The sequence below is a fragment of the Macaca fascicularis genome, chromosome 6 (assembly GCF_037993035.2).
Source record: "Macaca fascicularis isolate 582-1 chromosome 6, T2T-MFA8v1.1".
Taxonomy (NCBI): Eukaryota; Metazoa; Chordata; class Mammalia; order Primates; family Cercopithecidae; genus Macaca; species Macaca fascicularis.
The window spans coordinates 75101460-75127677 of record NC_088380.1 but is presented as its reverse complement, the minus strand read 5'-3'; the positions used below and the strand labels follow the sequence as shown (position 1 = coordinate 75127677).

At 44.2% G+C, this 26218-nt stretch overlaps 1 protein-coding gene across 3 annotated transcripts in view; it reads right to left on the bottom strand.

The window, feature by feature from the left end:
* Positions 1–2027: 2027 nt before the first annotated feature.
* The window catches only part of MARVELD2 (MARVEL domain containing 2), a 32902-nt gene continuing 8711 nt past the window's right edge, over positions 2028–26218 (bottom strand). For all 3 annotated transcript variants that reach the window (XM_005557093.5, XM_005557095.5, XM_005557094.5), the window contains exons 3-7: positions 26092–26127; positions 14331–14479; positions 13913–14084; positions 5823–5873; positions 2028–4775 (exon numbers count right to left, since the gene is read on the bottom strand). In XM_005557093.5, the coding sequence (XP_005557150.1) occupies positions 4653–4775; positions 5823–5873; positions 13913–14084; positions 14331–14479; positions 26092–26127 (531 nt within the window). In that variant the 3' untranslated portion in view covers positions 2028–4652. The remainder of the gene's footprint in view (positions 4776–5822; positions 5874–13912; positions 14085–14330; positions 14480–26091; positions 26128–26218) is intronic.

Below are 26218 nucleotides of genomic sequence, written 5' to 3'. Positions count from 1 at the left end.
ATCTCTATTAAAAATACGAAAATTAGCTGGGCGTGGTGGTGCGCGTCTGTAGTCCTCACTACTCAGGAGGCTGAGGTGGGAGAGTCACTTGAACTCAGAAGGTGGAGGTTGCAGTGAGCCAAGATCATGCCATTGCACTCCAGCCTGGGTGACAGAGCAACACTTCATCTCAAAAATAAAATAAAATGTCTAAAGCCATTTTTGTAAACAAATAAAGTAATTATACACATCACAAAGGTCTGGGAAGGTATACTCCAAACAGTGTATACTGCCAGGGAGCAGAATTGACACTGGTGGGACATTTGTTTTCTATTTTCTAAGCTTTTATACTCATTATTTATTTATTTATTTATTTATTTTTGAGACGGAGTCTCGCTCTGTCGCCCAGGCTGGAGTGCAGTGGCCAGATCTCAGCTCACTGCAAGCTCCGCCTCCTGGGTTCACGCCATTCTCCCGCCTCAGCCTCCCGAGTAGCTGGGACCACAGGCGCCCGCCACCTCGCCCGGCTAATTTTTTGTATTTTTTAATAGAGACGGGTTTCACCGTGTTAGCCAGCATGGTCTCGATCTCCTGACCTCGTGATCCGCCCATCTCGGCCTCCCAAAGTGCTGGGATTACAGGCTTGAGCCGCCGCGCCCGGCCTATACTCATTATTTTTTAAAATTATAATAGTTAAAAAAAATGGTCAGAAAAAATTGTAGACTTTTCCTGTGTTGTATCTTTCAAACTTCGATGCATCTCAATATCAGAAACAATTTCTGATATGTACTTCATTACCATCCCCAAAGTCTCCACCTGTTTCACTGATTTCTGTATCTTTAATGCTAACACATCTGGCACAATAAAAGCATTTGACACGTAACTGGCAAATACTTTTTTCAAGTTTTAGATTTACTGACATATCCTCATGTTAATTTTCAAATTAGAATACATGTTAAAATAATATGGAAGGGCTGGGTGCGGTGGTTCACACCTGTAATCCCAGCACTCTGAAAGGCTGAGGCAGGGGGACTGCTTTGGGAGGCCGAGACGGGCAGATCACTTGAGGTCAGGAGTTCAAGAACAGCCTGGCCAACATAAGATGAAACCCCGTCTCTACTAAAAATATAGAATTTAGCTGGGTGTGGCAGTGGGTGCCTGTAATCCCAGCTACTTGGGAGGCTGAGGCAGGAGAATCGCTTGAACCAAGGAGGCAGAGGTTGCAGTGAGCTGATCACACTACTGTACTCCAGCCAGGGTGACAGAGTGAGATTCCATCTCAAAAAATAAAAGAAAAAATCATATGGAAGAAAGAAAATGTACAGGGAAGTACTTTTCCTTCTGAATCTTGTAACTTGCCAAAGGTAGCTATTGTGGCCTCTCAAAAAGATAATGCTGAAGTTCCTAACCTCCAGTATCTCAGAATGTGACCTTATTTGGAAATAGCATCCTAGCAAATGTAATGAGTTGACAGGAGGTCGTTCTGGAGAAGGTGGGCCTCTTATTCAATATGACTGGTGTGGCCAAGACAGGGAGAAGGCCATGCGAGAATGGAGGATTGGAGAGATGCATCTACAAGCCAAGGAATGTCAAACATGGCCAGCAAACCACCGGAAACTAGAAGAGGACTCCCCTACAGGTTTTCGAGGGAGCATGTCCCAGCTGACACCTTGCTTCCAGACTTCTAGACTGCAGGTCTGTGAGACAACACATTTCGGTTGTTTTGAGTGACTCAGTTTGTAGTACATTGTCATGGCAGCCCTAGGAAACTAATACAGTGGCCTGGACTTTGAATTGTTGCAAATAATGGGGGAAGGGAAACAGTGAGTCACCTGAGCACTGTGACCTACAGGTTTTCAATGACTTTCCAGTTTATTATCTGACAAGTGAAACTATTTTCAAGAACATGCACAGTGAACACAGGAATGCTAGAAAGGCAAACATAAAAGGGCACACACACACACGACAGGTGACTGAAACTTTAACGCACCTAAGGAATTGACCACAGCATTTATAAATCAGTGTTACTACACTGGTTTTTCAAAGATTAGCATTTACATTTATAAACTTTATTTTACACGTTTCACAAAATTCAATTTCCTTAACACTTCGACACGAATCTAACTCTACAATCAAAATGGTAATATTTTACCTCTTTTTTTTTTTTTTTTAAAGCACTAGTGCTCTTAAGTGAAATGTTAACACAGGGCTCAATACATAAAAGAGAAAGTGAAGTTGATCCATTTGGGGGGTCCCATAAGGGGCCTCATGCTTCCCTAGGTGTTACTCCTTCAGACACAGTACAGCCTGAGAAGCCATGGAATTAAAATATTAACAATGAATGCGTAAAGATTTCACTGACAAATAAAAACTAGGGAGTGTATTCAGTGACCACAACTTTCTAAGCTTCTGCTTTTCCACATGCTCTTCTTTGGTTTCATCACTTCAGAAAACTCTTTGAACATTAATTGTTTGAATAGCAGCTATATTAGTCAGAAGCTGTAATGCTACACCTGGGAATTTATCTACATGATAGATACTGCTGAATAAAATCCAACAAGAACGATTTTGTTTAAAAAAAAAAAAAACTTTGTTAAGGCGGTCTATTGTTCATACTAACAGAAATAAAACATTTCTCATGAATAAAGTCCAAAGCCAAGATAATTCTTAGAAAGATGAAGCATCCCTGCTGGGCATGGTGGCTCACACCTGAATCCCAGCACTTCGGCAGGCCGAGGTTGGTGGACCATCTGAGGTCAGGAGCTCGAGACCAGCCTGGCCAACATGGTGAAACCCTGTCTCTACTAAAAACACAAAAAATTAGCTGGGCATGGTGGTGGGTGCCTGTAATCCCAGCTACTTGGGAGGCAGAGGCAGAAGAATTGCCTGAACCCAGGAGGCAGAGGTTGCAGTGAGCCGAGATCATACCACTTACTTCAGCCTGGGCAACAAGAGCGAAACTCTGTCTCGAAAGAAAGAAAGAAAGAAAAGAAGAAAGAAAGAAAGAAAGAAAAGAAGAAAGAAAGAAAGAAGGAAAAAAGGAAAGGAAAGGAAAGGAAAGAAGGAAGGAAAGAAGGAAGCAAGGAAGGAAGCAAGGAAGGAAGGAAGGAAAGAAGCATCCCAAAAATTCAAAGGAAGTTTCCAAGGAAATGCCACATCGTGGGACTGTAGCACATATGTCCAAAGGGGATAGAAAAGGAATAACAGCTGGGCGCGGTGGCTCACGCCTGTAATCCCAGCACTTTGGGAGGCCGAGGGGAGCAGATCATGAGGTCAGGAGATCGAGACCATCCTGGCTAACACGGTGAAACCCCATCTCTACTAAAAATACAAAAAATTAGCCAGGCGTGGTAGCGGGGGCCTGTAGTCCCAGCTACTTGGGAGGCTGAGACAGGAGAATGGCGTGAACCCGGGAGGCGGAGCTTGCAGTGAGCCGAGATGGCGCCACTGCACTCCAGCCTGGGCAACAGAGCGAGACTCCGTCTCAAAAAAAAGAAAAGGAAAGAAAAGCAATACCATTCATACAATTCAATGTGTCCAGGGCAGGCTGGACTATGGGGAGATGGAGAGATGTACAGTCACACTGAAGAAAGACAGGGAGGCCATGTGGAACCCCAGGGGCCACAGAGACACAGGGAAGCATCAGGCTAAGGCCATGAGTTAACACCACAAAACAGAAAGGCACCAGACACTTAGGCTCTTGGTTAAGTAAGTTGGGCTTGCTCATTAAGGACCTTTTCTTGAGACTCATTCTTTATAATTTATTCATTTCACAAACACTTCCGTAGATTTCACAAACACTAATATAGTTCTTACCATATTAGTAACTCCTTTAATTCTAACAACTCTACGAGGAAGGGACTATTGTTAGTCCCATTTTACAGAAGAGGAAACGGGCACAGAGATATTAAGCAATTTGCCCAAGATCAGGATGTCTGAAAATGTTGATCTGGGATTCAAATACCTTTCAAGGAAATAAATAACACCTCTGAAAGATGTCACCCATTTTCCCTTAGAAAAATCCTTTAGAAATCCCCTAGGAATTTCTCTAGGAAGAGAAATTTGTCCTAGAAAAATCCTAGGAACCTGCCTGAGTGAAAAAGGAAAAACTAGCACCAGAATTGATAGTCCACTTGCCCATCACACCGCCAGGATACAATCTCTAAAATGATGACACATTTAAATGCGATAGACGAATATGAAATTGGTCACAGATGAACACAGGATTTTTTCCATTCTTAGCAAAGGCCCTTGGTACATCTGAATGTGTTTAAAAATGTCTGAGTAAAATCGTTAATGTTGCATACTGGTTAAACCAACTGGAAGCTGATTCGGGAAGCACTTGCTTACCTACCACAGAGGCTAGCATCAAAAAGGCAGTAAATAAATAGTAAATCTGCTATTAAAAAAAAAAAAAAAAGTAGTTCCCCAGCCTGACCAACACGGTGAAACCCCCTCTCTACTAAAGACACAAAAATTAGCTGGGCGTGGTGGTGCATGCCTGTAATCCCAGCTACTGGGGAGGCTAAGGCAGGAGAATTGCTTGAATCCGGGAGGTGGAGGTTGCAGTGAGCCGAGATCGTACCACTGCACTCCAGCCTAGGTGACAGAGCGAGAGTTCATCTCAAAATAAAATAAAATAAAATAAAATAAAAAGTGGTTTCAAATAAGGGTTAAGAATAACCTTGTACATCCCAATTCATTACTTTATCATATTCTTGAATTCTTTGCTTTATGTGAGAAAGTTTATTCTTTAGGTAATCACAGCGTTCTTTTTTTTCCAGAAATGTAGGATCCTGTAAAAGAAATATAAGCATTATTTTGGCTCTTGGCTTCCTCAGTAAAAAAAACCAGAAACATACATTGTCACACAGGAAATGATCATACACAACGAAAGTCTCTATAGCAGATTCCGAACTCAGAGTAATAGTTAAGCTCTTTACACACTTTTTAAATGTACTTTTTTTTAGAGCAGTTTTAGATTCACAGCAAAATCAAACAGAAGTACGAAGAGCTGAGGCACCTTTCATTTTACTATCTGATGTACATAAAAAAGTAAATAAAGCCAGGTACAGTGGCATGTGCCTGTAGTCCCAGCAACTCAGGAGGCTGAGGTGGAAGGATTGCTTGAGCCCAGGTGTCTGAGGCCAGCTTAGGCAATATGCCAAGACCCCATCTCTTTAAAAAAAAGTAATAAGTATAGAAAATATTAACAAATGGTCTCTACAGCCTTGACGGATTTTTTTTTTTCCTTTTGAGACAGGGTTTCACTTTGTTGCCCAGGCTAGAGTGGAGTGGCGTACTCTGTCTCCCAGCGCAACCTCTGCCTCCCAGGCTCAAGTGATCCTCCCATTTCAGCCTCCCAAGTAGGTGGGGCTACAGGCGTGTGCCACCATTACCGGCTAATGTTTGTATTTTTTTGTAGAGACAAGGTTTCGCCATGTTGCCCAGGCTGGTCTCAAACTCCTGGGCTCAGGCGTTCCACTCGCCTTGGCCTCCCAAAGTGCTGAGATTACAGTCCTGAGCCAGTGTCCAGCCACCTCTACTGATTTTGAGATTAAGTTAGAGCTGGAAAGATGTAAAATCAGTTCATCTTTTTGAAGGAACAGGTGGAGAATTCCTGATCAATGCTCATTTCCCTAGGTTGCTAAATCAGGACACAGCAAAATGTATTCAGAACAGACATGACAAGAAATGGCATCCAGCAGCCATTTTCCCTTAAAAGGAGCATCTCACGAAATACAAAAAGGAACTATTTTAGCTAACAGAATCTAGAGTCTGTCAATTATCACATATGTACCTGGATAAGAATACAGTTTGAAGAAGAAAACTGTTTTACTCACATTCTTTTTTTTCTTAAACTCTTCATGGATTCTTGAAATTCTCTCATGTTCCTAAAAATAATATATTGTATACTTAAGTTAAAACATTTGCATTTACTCAAATCATATCTCAAAGCACACTGAGAATTAGAACAAAAAACAATTTTAACTAAGAAAATAATGAAAACAGTGACACACAAAAATTCATTTCACAGGCAAATATTTGAGAGCTTACTATCTGCTAGGCCCAGGCAATAAAAGAAAGGGCCCTGACCACATGCAACCAGACCCAAGCCCCAGGCCCTTAGGGAGGATACACAGCTTGCCCAGGGTCACACAGCTGGCAAGCTCAGTTTCCTTATTGGAAAAATGGAAATAAAACCATAATGACCTCAAAGGGTTGTAAGAAGGTTCACTTATTTGAAATGATCCTTATAAAGTGCTTGCCACATAATAACCACATTAGTTATGATTATGTACATCCTTTTTGGAAAGTTCATCCCCTTTGGAAAGTTCTTTTTCGAGTTATTAGGTGTTGGGGTTAAGCAGTTTGACAGTATGTAACTTTTGAAAATAGCTAATATAAGGCTCCTTGTAACTTTTTCCTAAGTTTTATAATAAATATGAACTTTGTTAAGGAATTGAACGGTCTATCCAAAGGAAACAGATTACTACAGCAATGCCCTCATTCATCCATGCACACCTATGCATAGGGATTGTCAGACAAAGCAAACCTAATAAATAAATATAATAACTTATAGGTTTTTTTTTTTTTCCAAGACAGTCTCCCTCTGTCACCCAGGCTGGAGTGCAGTAGCATGATCTCAGCTCACTGCAACCTCCCACGTCTCTGGCTCAAGCTATTATTGAGCCTCAGCCTTCCAAGTAGCTGGAACTACAGGTGTGCGTCACCATGCCCAGCTAATTTTTGTATTTTTAGTAGAGATGGGGTTTTGCCATGTTTCCTAGGGTGGTCTCGAACTCCTGGCCTCAAGTTATCTGCCCACCTTGGCCTCCCAAAGTACTGGGATTACAGGTGTGAGCCACTGTGCCCAGCCAATAATTTATAGTTCTAAAAGCTTGTCCTACACCTGTAATCCCAGCACTTTGGGAGGCTGAGGTGGGTGGGTCACCTGAGTTCAGGAGTTTGAGACCAGCCTGGCCAACATGGCAAAACCCCCTCTCTACTAAAAATACAAAAATTAGCCAGGCATGGTGGCTCACACCTGTAATCTCAGTCACTCAGTAGGCCAAGACAGTAGAATCACTTGAACCCAGGAGGCGGAGGTTGCAGTGAGCCAAGATCACACCACTGCACTCCAGCCTGGGCAACAGAGTGAGACTCTGTCTCAAAAATAAATAAATAAAATAATAATAAGGCCGGGCGCGGTGGCTCAAGCCTGTAATCCCAGCACTTTGGGAGGCCGAGACGGGTGGATCACGAGGTCAGGAGATCGAGACCATCCTGGCTAACACAGTGAAACCCCGTCTCTACTAAAAAATACAAAAAACTAGCTGGGCGAGGTGGCGGGCGCCTGTAGTCCCAGCTACTCGGGAGGCTGAGGCAGGAGAATGGCGTAAACCCGGGAGGCAGAGCTTGCAGTGAGCTGAGATCCGGCCACTGCACTCCAGCCTGGGCGACAGAGTGAGACTCCGTCTCAAAAAAAATAAATAAAATAAAATAAAATAATAATAAAATAAAAGCTTGCCCTGAGAACCTTTTCCATCACTGATCCATATCCTTTTCCCAGTATATTTTCTTTCTTTCTTTTTTTTTTTTTTGAGACAGGGTCTTGCTCTGTTGCCCAAGCTGGAGTGCAGTGGTGCAATAGCTTACTGTAACCAAAACTTCTTGGGTTCAAGTGATCCTCCTGTCTCAGCCTCCCAAGTAGCTGGGATTATACGGCACATCATCAGGCCTGGCTAATTTTTATTTTAATTAATTAATTTATTTATTTTTTATTTATTTTTGAGATGGAGTCTCATTCTGTCGCCCAGGCTGAAGTGTAGTGGTGCGATCTTGGCTCACTGCAACCTTCCCCTCCTGGGTTCAAGCGATTCTCCTGCCTCAGCCTCCCAAGTAGCTGGGATTACAGGTGCCCACCACTACGCCCAGGTAATTTTTCGTATTTTTAGTAGAGATGGGGTTTCACCACGTTGGCCAGGCTCGTCTTGAACTCCTGACCTTGTGATTCACCCATCTCAGCCTCTCGAAGTGCTGGGATTACAGGTGTGAGCCACCATGCCCGGCTGCTAATTTTTATTTTTTTATGAGTAGACGTGGTCTTGCTATATTGCCCAAGCTCATCTTGAACTCCTGACTTCAAGCAATCATCCTGCCTTGACTCCCAAAGTGTGGGCATTACAGCCATGAGCCCCCTTGCCCGAACAATTTTAATTCTTCAATCTCTTTTACAGACTGAGATCATCAGTATGTTTGTGTTTTCAATGCTTGCCAGCAGTTTTGAAAATAAACCTGGTGATTTAATTGCAATCTGTAATAACAGATCCTGGACAAGGAATAAACTTACTGCTAGGGTTAGCACTGCTGTGCTGGAGATGCAGGCAGAGATGAGCTGTAACATCCATCTAGAGTCTGTCACTGAATTTAAGGAGTGGTGAGGACCAGAGGGATTGTTTGGGGCAATATTTCTATTTTATGGGCTCAGAAAAGTCATGTGACTACTTTTCAGGGGTGCACAACCATGTCTGTGAGAGAACCTGCCTCCAAACAGGCCCACTGGACTTTGAAATGCCTCACATGCTTCCATGGGGACATGGTGGGAAAATGAATGAGCCTGTGGACTCCTGCCCAGGACAAAGCTCAGCCTGTGGCCAAGGAGAAGCTAACTTTTGTAATACGGTTAATATTTCTACTTTAGATAAGGACTGGAGGATACACTGATAATAATAACCACAGGCCTGCCATTGGGTTACTTACAAGCCCTGTCTTGTTAAAAATCACAGGTAGCCGGGTGCGGTGGCTCAAGCCTGTAATCCCAGCACTTTGGGAGGCCGAGGCGGGTGGATCACGAGGTCAGGAGATCGAGACCATCCTGGCTAACATGGTGAAACCCCGTCTCTACTAAAAATACAAAAAACTAGCCGGGCGTGGTGGCGGGCGCCTGTAGTCTCAGCTACTTGGGAGGCTGAGGCGGGAGAATGGCGTGAACCCGGGAGGCGGAGCTTGCAGTGAGCCAAGATCACGCCACTGCACTCCAGCCTGGGAAACACAGCGAGACTCCGTCTCAAAAAAAAAAAAAAAAAAAAAAAAATCACAGGTAATGGCTGTTGTTGATACTGGGTGGAAACATCATGGGAAGACTTGGTCTCAGCCTGTACTGTCATCAGGACCCTCTTGATTTCCCAACTGCAGACCACGTGCTGCAGCCCTTGTCCATTTTAAAGCACACAAACCAGATACCACTGGGTGTTGGCTCAAAGATTACAGGTTAAGATTTTCTTTTTTTTTTTTTTTTTGGTGAGATGGAGTCTCGCTCTGTCACCCAGGCTGGAGTGCGATGGCACAATCTCATCTCACTGCAACCTCTGCCTCCCAGGTTCAAGCCATTTTCCTGCCTCAGCCTCCCGAGTAGCTGGGATTATAGGCACCCTCCACCACGCCTGACTAATTTTTTGTATTTTTAGTAGGGACGGGGTTTCACTATGTTGGCCAGGCAGGTCTCGATCTCCTGACCTAATGATCCACCCGCCTCAGCCTCCCAAAGTGCTGGGATTATAGGCGTGAGCCACCGCACCCCGACTGTTTTTTTTTTTTTTTCTTTTGAGACACAGTTTCGCTCTTATTGCCCAGGCTGGAGTGCAATGGTGAGATCTTGGCGCGCTGCAACCTCTGCCTCCAGGTTCAAGTGATTCTCCCACCTCAGCCTCCCGAGTAGCTGGGATTACAGGAATGCGCCACCACACCTGGCTAATTTTGTATTTTTAGTTGAGACGGAATTTCTTTTTTTTTTTTTGAGATGAAGTCTTGCTCTGTCGCCCAGGCTAGAGTGCAGTGGCGCGATCTCGGATCACTGCAACCTACGACTCCCAGGTTCAAGCAATTCTCTTTTCTCTGCCTCCCGAGTAGCTGGAATTACAGGCACGTGCCACCATGCCCGGCTAATTTTTGTATTTTTAGTAGGGATGGGGTTTCACAATGTTGGCCAGGCTGGTCTAGAACTCCTGACCTCAGGTGATCCACCTGCCTTGGCCTCCCAAAGTGCTGGGATTACAGGCATGAGCCACTGCACCTGGCCGAGATGGGGCTTCTCTGTGTTGGTCACGCTGGTCTCAAACTCCCAACCTCACGTGATCCACCTGCCTCAGCCTCCCAAAGTGCTAGGATTACAGGTGTGAGCCACCACGCCCGGACTTGCAGGTCAGGATTTTCTGCATTATTTCTCCCAATAAGCCTGCTCCTCTCAACCTGTGCTGATCCAGATTCCTGGGGCCTCATGGCTTCCTGCACTCCTTTGACGGCCTCTAACCTAGGTCACCCATCTTAGACCCGTGGGCCTTGCTTATTTTCCAAATGGTACTGACATTCAACCTCAATATTTGCTGAATTTCTCTTGCTTCCTGTACTGGTGTCTCTTAGCCAACACCATTCCATTGCTCCAGGGTTAGGAAAACGTCACTGCAATACACATTTGGCTTAGTTAACTCATAATGATAAGTGATTTAAATGTACACTTAACAGAGTCTGTGGTCGAAACAAAGATACCCAACTTCTCAGGTAAAAAAATTATATATATATGGGTGGGTGTGTGTGTGTGTGTTCCCATACATAAATTTGACATTTAGTTTTTTTGGTTTTGTTTTGTTTTGGTTTGGTTCTGTCGCCCAGGCTGGAGTGCAGTGGCACGATCTCAGCTCACTGCAACCTCCGCCTCCTGGGTTCACGTGACTCTCCTGCCTCAGCCTCCCGAGTAGCTGGCACTACAGCCATGTGCTACCACAGCCAGACCAACATTTAGTTTTTACAAAGTTTTTAAAATTTAATTATACATGTAATAGATTAATACAGCCTCTTTTAAAAAGAGAATAGTACACAAATATATTCCCACCAGCATTATTCATAACAGCCAATGAGTGGAAATGTCTATATAGACATTTGGAAAAGACCAAATGTCTATCTCTTGATAAATAGATAAACAAAATGTGGTATATCCATATAGCAGAATATTATTCCACCACAAAAAGGAATAAGTATTGACTTATGCTAAAATATGGATGAACCTTGAAAACATTATGCAAAATGAAGAAGCCAGACACAAAGGATTTATATGAAATGTTCAAACTAGGCAAATCCATTCAGACAGAAAGTAGATTACTGGTTGTCAATGGCTGGACAGAGCTGAGAATGGGAAATAACTGCTAATTATTAGCAGTTATGTAATGGGTAACAGTTTCTTTTTTTTTCTTTTCTTTTCTTTTTTTTTTTTGAGACAGGATCTCGCTCTGGTGCCCAGGCTGGACAACCTCTACCTCCTGGGTTCAAGTGATTCTCCTGCCTCAGTCTCGCAAGTAGCTGAGATTACTCAGCCCGCCAATGCGCCCAACTAATTTCTGTATTTTTAGTAGAGACAGCGTTTCACCATGTTGGCCAGGCTGGTCTCAAATTCCTGACCTCAAGTGATCTGCCTGCCTCAGCATCCCAAAGTGCTGGGATTACAGGCATGAGCCACTGCCCCCCGCCAATACAGGATTTCTTTTTGGAGTGATTAAACTGTTCTGGAATTTGAGTGGTGCTGATTGCACCACTCTGTAACTATACTAAAATTCACCGAATTGTATACTTTAAAAGGGTAGATTTATTATATGTGAATGAGATCTCAATTAAAAAGAGTACATCTGGGCCAGATGCAGGGGCTCACACCTGTAATACCAACACTTTGGGAGGCTGAGGTGGGCGGATCATCTGAGGTCAGGAGTTCAAGACCAGCCTGGCCAAAATGGGGAAACGCTGCCTCTACTAAAAATACAAACATTAGCTGGGCATACACCTATAGTCCCATTTACTTGGGAAGCTGAGGTAGGAGAATCACGTAACCTGGGAGGGAAAGGTGACAGTGAGCTGAGATTGCGCCACTGCACTCCAGTCTGGGTGACAGAGCAACAGAGCAAGACTCCGTCTCAAAAAAAAAAAAAAAAAAAAAAAAAAAAAAGAGTACATCTGATTTAAAAATGGCACAGGTGGCCAGGTGCGGTGGCTCACGCCTGTAATCCTAGCACTTTGGGAGGCTGAGGCGGGCAGATCATAAGGTCAGGAGTTCGAGACCAGCCTGACCAACATGGTGAAACCCCATCTCTACTAAAAGTACAAAATTAGCTGGGCATGGTGGCACATGCCTGTAATCCCAGCTACTTGGGAGGCTGAGGTGGGAGAATAGCTTGAACCTGGGAGGTGGAGGTTGCAGTGAACTGAGATCATGCCATGGCATTCCAGCCTGGGCAACAAGAGCAAAATTCCATCTCAAAAAATAAATAAATAAATAAAAATTTAAAAATGGCACAGGTTATAAGGCATTCCTATTTCAATACTCCTATTTCAAAATGTGAAAAATGTGGGGGGTGAGGAAGAGCACTACAAAAAAGCTTAAGTCCCCTCTAACCACCATTTCTACTCCTGGTTTTCCTCTATGTCATAATCACAGCTACCAGTCTGATGTGTGTGCCCAGCAGCTCACATTTGTAGCATATCTCATATCTGCTCTTTTTTTTGTTTTGTTTTTTGTTTTTGAGACATGGTCTCACTCTGTCCACCAGGCTGGAGTGTAGTGGCAAAATCACAGCTCACTGCAACCTCGACCTCCTGGGTTCAGGCAATCCTCGCACCTCAGCCTCCTGAGTAGCTGGGTCTACAGGTGCATGCCATCACGCCTGGCTAATTTTTATATTTTTTGTAGAGATGGGGTTTCACCATGTTGTCCAGGGTCTTGCATGCCTGGGTTCAAGCAATCTGCCCGCCTTGGCCTCTCAAAGTGTTGGGATTACAGGCATAAGCCACTGTGCCTGGCCATTTCTGCTCTCCACTCTTACTCAGTGGGTGCTCTGCCTTTGCGCCTGGAGTGCTAACTGCTGGGCTCTGGCTTAGCAGGGGAATGCAATGCCCCTGGTGGCTTCCCTACACTCACTTTCTGAATAAACCTTTGTGAATTATCCTAGTTTGAATGTGCCATCTGTCTCCTTTGGGACCCTGCCTGACTTGGTATGTATCTTAGGCAAATTTATATTTTACTTAAGAAAATAAAATATGGGTAAGCACAGAGTGAAAAACAAAAAGAAAAAATACTGTTTAATAATTAAAGACAAAAGATATTAAGTTACATAATTTGAATTGTCATCTTGACTAGACACCTTGAGGATCTCAAATGCTTTCCTAGACACAGAAAGCACATGTAAATGGTTATAAATTTTTTTAAAAGCCAAATTTTGGGGGCCAGGCGCGGTAGCTCACGCCTGTAATCCCAGCACTTTGGGAGGCCGAGGCGGATGGATCCCGAGATCAGGAGATCGAGACCATCCTAGCTAACATGGTGAAACCCCGTCTCTACTAAAAATATAAAAAAATTAGCTGGACACGGTGGCGGGCACCTGTAGTCCCAGCTACTCGGGAGGCTGAGGCAAGAGAATGGCATGAACCCAGGAGGTGGAGCTTGCAGTGAGCTGAGATCACGCCACTGCACTCCAGCCTGGGTAACAGAGTAAGACTCCATCTCAAAAAAAAAAAAAACCCAGATTTCATGCTGAATGCAGTGGCTCATGCCTGTAATCGCAGCACTCTGGGAGGCCAACGTGGGTGGATTACTTGAGGCCAGGAGTTGAGACCATCCTGGCCAACATGGCGAAACCACATCTCCACTAAAAATACAAAAAAATTAGCTGGGTGTGGCGGCACATGCCTGTAATCCCAACTACTCGGGAGGCTGAGGCAGGAGAATCACTTGAACCCAGGAGGTGGAGGTTGCAGCAAGCCAAGATTGTGCCACTGCACTCCGGCCTGGCAACAGAACAAGACTCTGTCTCACAGAAAAAAAAAAAAAAAAGCCAGGTTGTATTCATCCTCTAGATTTCAGTGCTCCTCCTAGGCAGCTGCACACACTAACCTGTCGGCTTTCCGAATGATGGGGCAATCTGCTCATCACTGCATCCAGCTCATCGAACTTCCTCAGGACGGCCTGAACTTCTGCAGACAGCTCTTTGTACTCTGAAAACTGGTCTTGGAACACAGCTTTATAGCGTTCTCGCTCATCATCTGTCTGAATCACAGGGTATTTTCTGGGGGAAAAACATAAACCAAAGATATAATCGTTTCACTAAAAGAAGCTGAATGGGAAATCGGCTTAGCTTATTCCTTACTGATCATATTGTACCTTCAATTCAATACATTACCTCTCAGGTAACAACTATTTACATACATGATTTCAAGCACAGAGTATTAACTTGGAGACAAACTGGAAAATGAAAGGACCAAATGGGGCCCCTCAACTTCTACCTTGAGGAAGAATTCAGACTGATACTCACGCCACATAGTCGGGCATCACGATAGGCTTAGGAATGTGGCCTGGGGGGATGTGTCCACTCAGTAGTTCAGGTTTCATTTTTGCTGTTCTCAATTCCTTGAAATTAACTTCTGAGTCTCTTTGTCTGTCACCACTGGTGGCCATTTCACACTGCAGTTAGGGAGAAAAAGAGGATTTATTAATAAATATAGGTAGAAAAAAATCCTCTGAATTTATTCTTAGAAAATGGGGAGGAAGATCAGGTGAGCTGTCTCAAACCTATAATCCCAGCACTTCCAGAGGCCAAAGCGGGAGGATCACATGAGGCCAGGAGTTCAAGACCAGCCTGGCCATCATGGCAAGACTCTGTCTCTATAAAAAGTTTAAGGCCAGGCACAGTGGCTCACGCCTGTAATCCCAGCACTTTGGGAAACCGAGGTGGGCGGAACACTTGAGGTCAGGAGTTCGAAACCAGCCTGGCCAACATGGTGAAACCCCATCTCTACTAAAAATACAAAAATTAGGCCGGGCGCGGTGGCTCAAGCCTATAATCCCAGCACTTTGGGAGGCCGAGGCGGGTGGATCACGAGGTCAGGAGATCGAGACCATCCTGGCTAACATGGTGAAACCCCGTCTCTACTAAAAATACAAAAAACTAGCCGGGCGTGGTGGCGGGCGCCTGTAGTCCCAGCTACTCGGAGGCTGAGGCAGGAGAATGGCGTGAACCTGGGAGGCGGAGCTTGCAGTGAGCCGAGATCGCGCCACTGCACTCCAGCCTGGGTGACACAGCGCGAGACTCCGTCTCAAAAAAAAAAAAAATAATAAAAAATACAAAAATTAGCTGGGTGTGGTGGTGGGTACCTGTAATCCCAACTCCTTGGGAGGCTGAGGCAGGAGAATTGCTTGGGCCTTGGAGGCGGAGGTTGCAGTGAGCCAAGATTGTAGCACTGCACTCCAGCTTGGGCAACAGACTGAGACTCTGTCCAAAAAAAAAAAAATCTGGCAGGTGCAGTGGTGTGTGCCTGTAGTCCGCTAGTAGCTACTTGGAAGGGTTGGAGGCTGAGGTGGGAGGATTGCTTGAGTCCAGGAGGTAGAGGTTACAGGGAGCTGTGATTGCAGTACTGCACTCCAGCCTGGGTGACAGAGTGAGACTCTGGCTCAAAAAAAAAAAAAAAAAAAGAAGAAGAAGAAGGAGAAGAAAATGGGGAGCAAGACAGGAGGAAGAAAAGTGGAAATAAGAGTTAACATTTCACATCACAATTACATGTTTTATAGTCACAAAGTTGTTCTGAACGTTTCTATAATAGCTAAGGGAAGCACATTTGGGATATGGTAATACATAGTAGGTAAAACACACTCCAGCCCCAATCATGTACATGTCAAAGGTAGATGATGCAATGCCAGACACGCAGTCTTAAGAACTTACCTATGGCCGGGCGCGGTGGCTTAAGCCTGTAATCCCAGCACTTTGGGAGGCCGAGACGGGCGGATCATGAGGTCAGGAGATCGAGACCATCCTGGCTGACACAGTGAAACCCCGTCTCTACTAAAAAATACAAAAAAACTAGCCGGGCGAGGTGGCGGGCGCCTGTAGTCCCAGCTACTCGGGAGGCTGAGGCAGGAGAATGGCGTGAACCCGGGAGGCGGAGCTTGCAGTGAGCCAAGATCACGCCACTGCACTCCAGCCTGGGCGGCAGAGCGAGACTCTGTCTCAAAAAAAAAAAAAAAAAAAAAAAAAAAAAAAGAACTTACCTATTTGGAATTCACACCCCCAACTAACCATAAAAAAATAAAAAATGTAATTCAAAAAAATTCAAGGATAAAAATGGAACAAGGCTACTTAAATAGAAAGAGAAAGTAATGATACTGGCAATTTGGGATGATTTAATTGTAAGTAACCACTGAGTGGATTAGAAAAGGAAATGAGTTGGCCAGGTGCGGTGGCTCACGCCCGGAATCCCAGCACTTTGGCAGGCTGAGGCCAGCAGATCATGAGGTCAGGTGTTCGAGACCAACCCGGCCAGTATGGTGAAACCCCATCTCTACTAAAAATACAAAAATTAGCCAGGCGTGGTGGTGCCTGCCTATAATCCCAACTACTTGGGAGGCTGAGGCAGGAGAATCGCCTGAATCTGGGAGGCAGAGGTTGCAGTGAGCCGAGATTGTCCCACTGCATTCCAGTCTGGGCGACAGAGCGAGACTCCCTCTCAAAAAAAAAACAAAAACCAAAAACCAAAAAAACAGAAAAGGAAACGAGTTACATTGTTTTCATTATATGAAGAGGGAAGCAAACAAATTTACTATCAGAAAGAAACGCTTCCTGATGTTCAGTATTTTTATAGTATTTTCATTTTTTAGTATCTTTCTTTTCTTTTCTTTCTTTTTTTTTTTTGAGATGGAGTCTCGCTCTGTTGCTCAGGCTGGAGTACAGTGGCATGATCTCAGCTCACTGCAGCCACCGCCTCCCGGTTCAAGCAATTCTTGTGCCTCAGTCTCCCAGGTAGCTATGGTTACATACAGGTGTGTGCCACCATGCCTGGCTAATTTTTGTATACATATTTTTTTCTTTGAGATGGAGTCTTGCTCTGTCGCCCAGGCTGGAGTGCAGTGGCGCAATCTCGGCTCACTGCAAGCTCCGCCTCCTGGGTTCACGTCATTCTCCCGCCTCAGCCTCCCGAGTAGCTGGGACTATAGGCTCCCGCCACCACGCCTGGCTAATTTTTTGTATTTTTAGTAGAGATGGGGTTTCACCGTGTTAGCCAGGATGGTCTCAATCTCCTGACCTTGGGATCCGCCCGTCTCATCCTCCCAAAGCGCTGGGATTACAGGTGTGAGTCACCGTGCCCAGCAATTTTTGTACTTTTAGTAGAAACAGGGTTTTGCCATGTTGGCCAGGCTGGTCTCAAACTCCTGACCTCAGGTGATCCGCCCAACTTGGCCTCCCAAAGTGCTGGGATTACAAACATGAGTCACTGTGCCAAGTCACCCTGGTTTCTTAACAGCAGAGCTCTTAGAGGCCCTTTTAGTAAAAATTGTGTGTTCAAAAGAGAGAAAGAGAACACAAGGTGAAATGGCCTAGAGAGGAAGTCTCAGACAGAAAGGAGATAGGATTGGAAGATCCAGTGGATTCTACTCTAGAAAGGGCAAAAATGGATGCTCAGCTTTGGGGTTGAGAAAAAACTTTCAGGGACTCCATTGGACAGTGCCTAGAACACCAACCAAGTTGATGACATTGGTGGATGCCAGAAGAGGTGTTTCCATTTTATCCATAAAGAAGTGCCAGGCCCAGTGGCTCACACCTGTAATCCCAGCACTTTGGGAGGCCGAGGTGGGCAGATCACGAGGTCAGGAGATCGAGACCACCCTGGCTAACACAGTGAAACCCTCTCTCTACTAAAAATAGAAAAAATTAGCTGGGCGTGGTGGCGGGTGTCTGTAGTCCCAGCTATTTGGGAGGCTGAGGCAGGAGAACGGCATGAACCCATTAGGCAGAGCTTGCAGTAAGCCGAGATCGCTCCACTGCACTCCAGCCTGGGCAACAAAGCGCGACTCTGTCTTACAAAAAAAAAAGAAAGAAAGAAAATAAGTGAGGTTGAGGCCAGGTGCAGTGGCTTACATGTATAAGTCTAACATTTTGGGAGGCTGAGGTGGGAGGATCACTTGAGGTTAGGAGTTCAAGGCTGCAGGGTGCTGTGATTGGTCCACTGCACTCCAGCCTGGGCATCAGAGCAAGACCCTGTCTCTTAAAAAAAAAATCAAAAACAGAAGTGAGGTTCAGAGAGGTCAAGTCAATTCTCCAAGGTCACGTAACTATTAAGTAGAAAAGCCACAATTAAAACCCAGAACTGAGCCGGGTGAGGTGGCTCATGCCTGTAATCCCAGCCGTTTGGGAGGCAGAGGCGGGTAGATCATTTAATGTCAGGCATTCAAGACCAGCCTGGCCAACACGGTGAAACCCTGTCTGTACTAAAAATACAAAAATTAGCCGGGCGTGGTGGTGGGCGCCTGTAATCCCAGCTACTCAGGAGGCTGAGGCAGGAGAATCGCTTTAACCTGGGAGGCGGAGGTGGCAAGGAGCTGAGATCGCGCCACTGCACTCCAGCCTGGGTGACAGAGCGAGACTCCGTCTCAAAAATAAATAAATAAATAAATAAATAAATAAATAAATAAAACCCAGAACTAGACCAGGTGCAGTGGCTCATTCCTGTAATCCTAGCACTTTGGGAGGCCAAGGCAGGAGGATTGCTTGAACCCAGATGTTTGAGACCAGCCTGGGCAACATAGGGAGATCCTGTCTCTACAAAAAAAAAAAAAAAATATATATATATATATGTGTGTGTGTGTGTGTATATATATAGTTTTTTCTTGAGACACAGTCTCGTTCTGTTGCCCAGGCTGGAGTGCAGTGGCACGATCTCGGCTCACTGCAACCTCCGCCTCCGGGTTTAAGCAATTCTCCTGCCTCAGCCTCCCGAATAGCTGGGACTACAGGTGTACACCACCATGTCTGGCTAGTTTTTTGTATTTTAGTAGAAATGGGGTTTCACCATGTTTCCCAGTCTGGTCTCGAACTTCTGAGCTCAGGTAATCCACCCACCTCAGCCTCCCAAAGTATGGGATTACACACATGAGCCATCATGCCTGGCCAAAAAATAAAAAATTAACTGGGCATGGTGGCATGCACCTGTGGTGCAGGCTACCTGGGAGTCTGAGGTGGGAGGATCACTTAAACCCAGGAGGTCAAGGCTGCAGTGAAGCCTGGGTGACAGAGTGAGACCCTGTCTCAAAAAAACAAACAAACAAAAAACAAAAAACCCAGAACTATTTGGTTCATTGATACTTTTTTTTTTTTTTTTTTTTTTAGACAGTCTCGCTCTGCCACCCAGGCTGGAGTGCAGTGGTGAGATCATAGCTCACTGCAGCCTCGAACTCCTGGGCTCAACCTATCCTCCCTCCTTGGCTTCCCAAAGTGCTAAGGTTACAGGTGTGAGCCACGGTGCCTGGCCTGGTTCATTGATACTTTAAATGAATAACATAAAGAAACTTGTTTACTTAAATGTATATTGTTCATATCCTAAAGTTGCCTGAAGTTTTCTAGTAGCACATTAGAAATGAGCTTGTGATGGACAGGGCAAGCAATGCCATACTGCTACTGGAAAGTAAGATCGTGCTTGGGAACACGATTCCTCTTTGGAGCAGTAACCTCCCTCCCCTCTACTGACCCCTTAAGCCTTCGAGAAATGCTTGCTGAACTAAACTGAGAGAGGCTTGGGAGGGCCCCTACTTCACTGCAAATAAAAAACAAAACAGGATTTTAAAACCTTAATCTTCATCTTGCCAGGAAGCTTTAAAAATCTTTTGTTTCCTGATTTCCTTACCCTGAAACTGGCTTTGGTTTAACATTAGCTCATTCTAAAAACCACTAGCACTTAACTCACTATTTAAATAGCACACCCTTTAGATTAGATTAGGTGTGGAGGCTGCTAACCAGCCCTAGGGGAAGGTTATGAAAAGGAAAAGTTCTCCAACCATGGCTCCAGGTGGGACAGAAGCCAGATCACCTAGACGCAGAAAGCGTGCCTCGCCACTCGGTCCCCAAATCTGCAAAAACATGAGTGACAAGCAGAGTACCCTGAGGAAATGAAATTAAGCCAGGATATTTTTAGGGAACACATTTTGAAGTTAGTATTTATTCTGCTGTATTTCTTGCTGATTACGATGCCATTTCTTCATCCTAATGAATTCCTATATATTTAGTCTTGAAAATGAATAATGGCATTAAACATTAGGGGGAGCTTTTTTGGCTTGAATAAATGAATTTCTAGTTCTCTTTAACTTCTGTTTTCTTTTTTTTGACCCCCATATGGACACATGGTTTAACTCCTAAATGTTTAACAATCCAGATCTCATGGCACTGAGGAAGCTGCTATGAGCTTGTTGATCCTCTGGATCTCAGCAGCAGCCCCAGCATCAATCTCAGATCTCCTGGTCAAAGTTGCTTTGGGCAGAGGGTCCATCATTAATTTGTTTTCTACGTAACGTTTTTTCAAGGAAGAACTAATCATTTTTCTTACTTGCCCATCCCTAATTCTAAGACTTACCTTTTAATATAGAAAGAGACCCTGAAGAAATCAGAATATTTCCATGTAGACATTTCATCTGCTTTAAATTTATTTTAATTAATTAATTAATTTTTGAGACAGAGTCTTGTGCTATTGCCCAGGCTGGAGTGCAGCGGTAACGATCTCGATCTTGGATCACTGCAACCTCCACCTCCTGGGTTCAAGTCATGCTCCTGCCTCAGTCTCCCAAATGGCTGGGATTACAGGCTTGCGCAACCACACCCGGCTATTTTTTTGCATTTTTAGTAGATATGGGATTTCGCCATGTTGCCCAGGCTGGTCTCAAACTCCTGACCCCCGGCGATCCACCCACCTTGGCTTCCAAAAATGCTGGGATTACAAGTGTGAGCTACCATGGCCAGCCTAAATTTTTTTTATTTTTATGGTCTTAACTTTTTCTTCTGCTCTTTTTGGATGAACCTTCCTGATCATCAGTTTGGAAAACTCTTATTGAGAAAAAACTTTTTTTTTTTTGAGACAGAGTCTCGCTCTGTTGCCCAGGCTGAAGTGCAGTGGCATGATCTTGGCTCACTGCCACCTCTGCCTCCCAGGTTTAAGCCATTCTCCTGCCTCAGCCTCCTGAGTAGCTGGGATTACAGGTATGTACCACCATGCCTGGCTAATTTTTGTATTTTTAGTAGAGATGGGGTTTCACCATGTTGGCCAGGCTGGTCCCAAACTCCTGGCCTCAAGAGATCCACCTCCTTTGGCTTCCCAAAGTGCTGGGATTATAGGCGTGAGCCACCGCACCCGTTCTCTATTGGGAAGAAATCTAAAACCACATGAGACAAAGAATTAAATCCTCATTAGGCTTTTGTGGGAAGGCTGCATTAGGCTCCAGAATGGGAAAGTCCACACTTAGACAGTACTCTTGATGACAGACATGTCAAAGGAAAGGGGAAAATGGCCCAGCCCAGTGCCCCAGAGTAACATGAATAGTTTTGCTTCTAGCAAAAACTAGTCTAAATAATGTTATGAATATATTATTAAACTTTTCAACTTAAAAATGGGCTGAATGAATATCTGTCAGGTTAGAAATAGAAAGAACTAAGGGAGGCTGAGGCAGGACAATCGCTTGAACCAGGGAGTTGGAGGTTGCAGTGAGCTGAGGTCGTGCCACAGCACTCCAGCCTGGTGACAGCGAGACTCCGTCTCAAACAAACAAACAAACAAACAAACAAAAAATGGAAAAGAAATAGGGAGAACTAGCTATGTGTTTCAGTATGCATTTATTTCTCCAATTCTTGATTCTCTCTCCCTTTGAGTGTGTAATACAATAATGCACAGGGCAATGACCTCAAACCCATACCATCACGTTCCATGCCCACATTAGATTCTCGCTTTTCTAGCTTATAATATAAACCTGCACAGCACTTAAAGCATAGCTTTCAGAATTTGTTGCTGTCTCTATGTGATCTTATCTTCTATTATTTCTTTTAAAAGTGATCTTATTTGCTTTTAAAAAATTACATTAATTAAAACAAAATAAGAAGGCACCCCCTAGTATTAGACCAAACAACAGACAGGAAACTGAAGTTCAGAGAAAGCAAGCAATTTCCCCAGGACCACAGAGCTAGTAAGTAGCTGACCTAGTACTCAAATTTGGATTGTCTGATTCTAAAGTTCACTTGCTGGCTGGGCGAGGTGGCTCACACCTGTAATCCCAGTGCTTTGGGAGGCTGAGGCAGGAGGAGCACTTAAGACCAGCCCGGGCAACATAGTGAGACCTCTTCTTTACTAAAAATTATTTAGAAATTAACTGGCATGGTGGTGCATGCCTGTAATCCCAGCTACTTGGGAGGTTACGGTGGGAGGATTGTTTGAGCCCAGGAGTTTGAGGCTGCCCTCAGCCTGGGTGACAGAGGAAGAACCTGTCTCCCCCTCCAAAAAAATTATATAAATAAAATAAAGTTCATTTCCTCTTTGTCATGCTAGTCTGCCAATTCTTTCCTGCTATGAACTAGGAAGGACGCAGGTGAGAATTACACCCAGTGAAAAGCTGGAGGCCCTGATATTTTCTTTCTTTCTTTCTTTTTTTTTTCTGAGTCAGGGTCTCACTCTGTCACCCAGGCTGGGGTGCGTTGGCATGATATCAGCTCACTGCAACCTCTGCCTGCCAGACTCAAGCCATCCTCCCACCCAAGCCTCCTGAGTAAATGGGACTACAGGTGCGTGCCACCACACCTGGTCCTGATATTTTTGACAAAGTTTCTCATTGGTGAGTCCAATAGAGATTCGTTGATTAAGTCGTGAAGTTCCCTCTTATAGAGGTCTTCTTTTAGAGTATCCACAGTGATCCATCTCCAGGAAAAGACACCTCTAAAAGGATGCTCTTTGGCTTCAGCTCCTATATCTTGAAAGACCAGAAGTTAACTGGATTGATATGATATCCAGTGGAGTCCTAGGAATGGGAGTTCTTGTATCTGCTAAGGTTATTCCCAATTATTCTGGGACCTCTCAGTATCTGGGAGCCTACAATACACCCTGGACATTCTGAGCACCAACCTTCCAGGGCAGCTGGAAGAGGTACCCGGAAAGAGGTACCCTAGAACTGTCTGGCAGATCTTCCTAATCCTGCCCCACCTACGGAGCCTGCATCAGGTACATGCTTACCAAACAATGACCCTGACCACCCTATCATTTGGGGCAACTTCCTCCAACTGATCCAGGCCATTCAGGTTGACTATGTACTAATCCTACCTAGAGGGAATGCCCAGGTAGACCATAAATTCTACTCTGGCCAAAAATGACCTCCATTTCCACATCATTGCCACAATGCAGCCCAGTGAGACAGCCCTGTCCAGCCTAGTGCTGAGCAGTCAACATCTACAAAGTGTAGACTTTTAACCTCCTAAAGCAAACAGATTCTTCTCTTCCAACCCAAGGATGTGTGAAACACACTTTTTAATGTTAGTACTCTGGGCTGGGCATGGTAGCTCATGCCTATAATCCCAGCACTTTGGGAGGCCAAGACAGGCAGATCACTTGAGATCAGGAGTTTGAGACCAGCCTGGCCAACATGGTGGAACCCCATCTCTACTAAAAATACAAAATTAGCCAGGCATGGTGGTGCATGCCTGTAATCCCAGCTACTTGTCAACACATTTTCTAACAAACTGTATTAGTCAGGGTGTGAAGAAACCTGTAGCACTGCTGGAAGTGGAAATTGGTAAAACCTCTACTGGATCGTTTGGCAATCAAAATAAAAAGATACATCCTTTTGATGCAGGAATTCACTTCTCAGGATTTATCTGTCAAGTGTACTTGTACATATATGGAATGAAGTACGTAACAATATGTATTTGTATGTATAAGGTTATTCACTATAGTGTTGTTTTTAATAGTGAACGACTGGGCCAGGTGTGGTGGCTTATGCCTGTAATCTCAGCACTTTGGGAGGCCAAGGCAAGTGGATCACCTGAGATTAGGAGTTCGAAGACCAACCTGGCCAATATGGTGAAACCCCATCTTTATTAAAAATACAAAAATTAGCTGGGTGTGGTGGCGGGTGCCTATAGTCCCAACTACTTGGGAGGCTGAGGCAGGAGAATCGCTTGAACCTGGGAGGTGGATTGCAGAGAGCCGAGATTGAACCACTGTACTCCAGCCTGGGTGATAGAGCGAGACTCTGTCTCAAAAAAAAAAAAAAAAAAAAAAAGTGAAAGACTGGAAACAACCTAAATGCTTATCATGGTTAAATAAGTTATGATACATCCACATAATGCAATACTATACAGTTATAAAAAAATACGGAAACTCTTTACATATTATTAAGGAAACATCTTAGAAATGTACTGTTAAGTAAAAGTAAAACAAACAAGGGCTAGAATGTGTGTAGCATACTACCATTTGTGTAAAAGGGAAGGGAGAGCAAGTAACACAGGCAGGGGAACAGGGAAGCTGGGGTGTAGAAATGAGATGATTTTGTATTATAGACCCTTTCGAATTTTCAACCAAGTAAATATGCTCTCTTTTCAGAGAAACAAATCCAAAGATTGAATTCTCAACTCCTTGCTAAGAAATAATGTCTAGTATCTCAAAAAATGAGGGTAAAATTTTCAATGCGGGAAAAATTATGATTATTAAAATAATTACATATATGTAAATAATGATAACAGCATCTCACTGAGTCCTCTCAGCAAACTTGCGAGGTAGGAACTATTACTATTACAATCTCATAGATGAAGAAATGAAGGCATAGAAAGGTTAAATAATTTGTCTACTGCCACACAGCTGGTAAATTATAGAATAGAAATTCCCCGACACTACAAAATTTGGCATCTTTAAAAAAAAGTATTATTGGCCGGGTACGGTAGCTCACGCCTGTAATCCCAGCACTTTGGGAGGCCGAGGCAGGCAGATCATGAAGTCAGGAGATTGAGACTATCCTGGCTAACATGGTGAAACCTTGTCTCTACTAAAAACACAGAAAATTAGCAGGGCATGGTGGCGGGCTCCTGTAGTCCCAGCTACTCCGGAGGCTGAGGCAGGAGAATGGTGTAAATCCAGAAGGCGGAGCTTGCAGTGAGCTGAGATCACGCCACTGCACTCCAGCCTGGATGACAGAGCGAGACTCCGTCTCAAAAAAAAAAAAAAAAATATATATATATATATATGTTATTATTATTAATTTATTTTGTAACTGTCCTGTGACTGTCGTAAAAAAATTTGGCATCTGAAAGCAAGGGGAGAAGGATACAAAGAACAGCACAGAACTTTAAACACAAGTGAAGAAAGTTTGGGAGAATCACTTTCATTTAAAAAACAATTAAATTTCGGCTGGGCACAGTGGCTCACGCCTGTAATCCCAGCACTTTGGGAGGCTGAGGTGGGCGGATCACAAGGTCAGGAGATGGAGACCATCCTGGCTAACATAGTGAAACCCCGTCTCTACTAAAAATAGAAAAGATTAGCCGGGCGTGGTGTCGGGCACCTGTAGTCCCAGCTACTCTGGAGGCTGAGGCAGGAGAATGGCATGAACCCGGGAAGTGGAGCTTGCAGTGAGCCGAGATTGCGCCACTGCACTCCAGCCTGGGCGACAGAGCCAGACTCCGTCTCAAAAAAAAAAAAAAAAAAAAAAAATTAAATTTCAAACATATGTTGGTTTATGTTGGTTCTCCTGAACCAACTTTGTTAACTTGCATAAATTTTCATCTAACAAAATTAAAAGAAGCTATAGATAATGATTGTTTAATTTGGTCCTTTTAGTATCTGGAAAAAAGCTCAAAGTCCTAATATGAACTTGATGTAATTGCTACACTTCCTTTTCTTTTTTTTTAAAGTCTCACCCTGTCACCCAGGCTGAAGTGCCGGGATGTGATCTCGGCTTACTTAAACCTTCATTTCCCAGATTCAAGTGTTTCTCATGCCTCAGCCTCCTGAGTAGCTGGGATTACAGGCGCATGCCACCATGCCCGGGTAATTTTTGTATTTTTGGTGGAGACAGGGTTTCACCATTTTGGCCAGGCTGGTCTTGAAATCCTGGTCTCAAGTGCTCCGCCCTCCTCAGCCTCCCAAAGTGCTGGGATTACAGGTAGGAGCCACCACGGCTGGCCAATAGCTACATTTCACAGATGTATGATACTACCATATAGATAAATAGACCTAAGAGAAAAGTATTAATAAATCTAAAGTATAATGTGAAGTAAACTTTATTCTTACCATTTTCCTTTTCGATGACAATGATGGCTCATTTATCTGGAACAAAAAGAGTTCAAATAGTTTTTCAAAGGCATGTGAAGCTACTTTGCAAATATTTTCATCCATTTGTATTTATAGCTCAATCTCA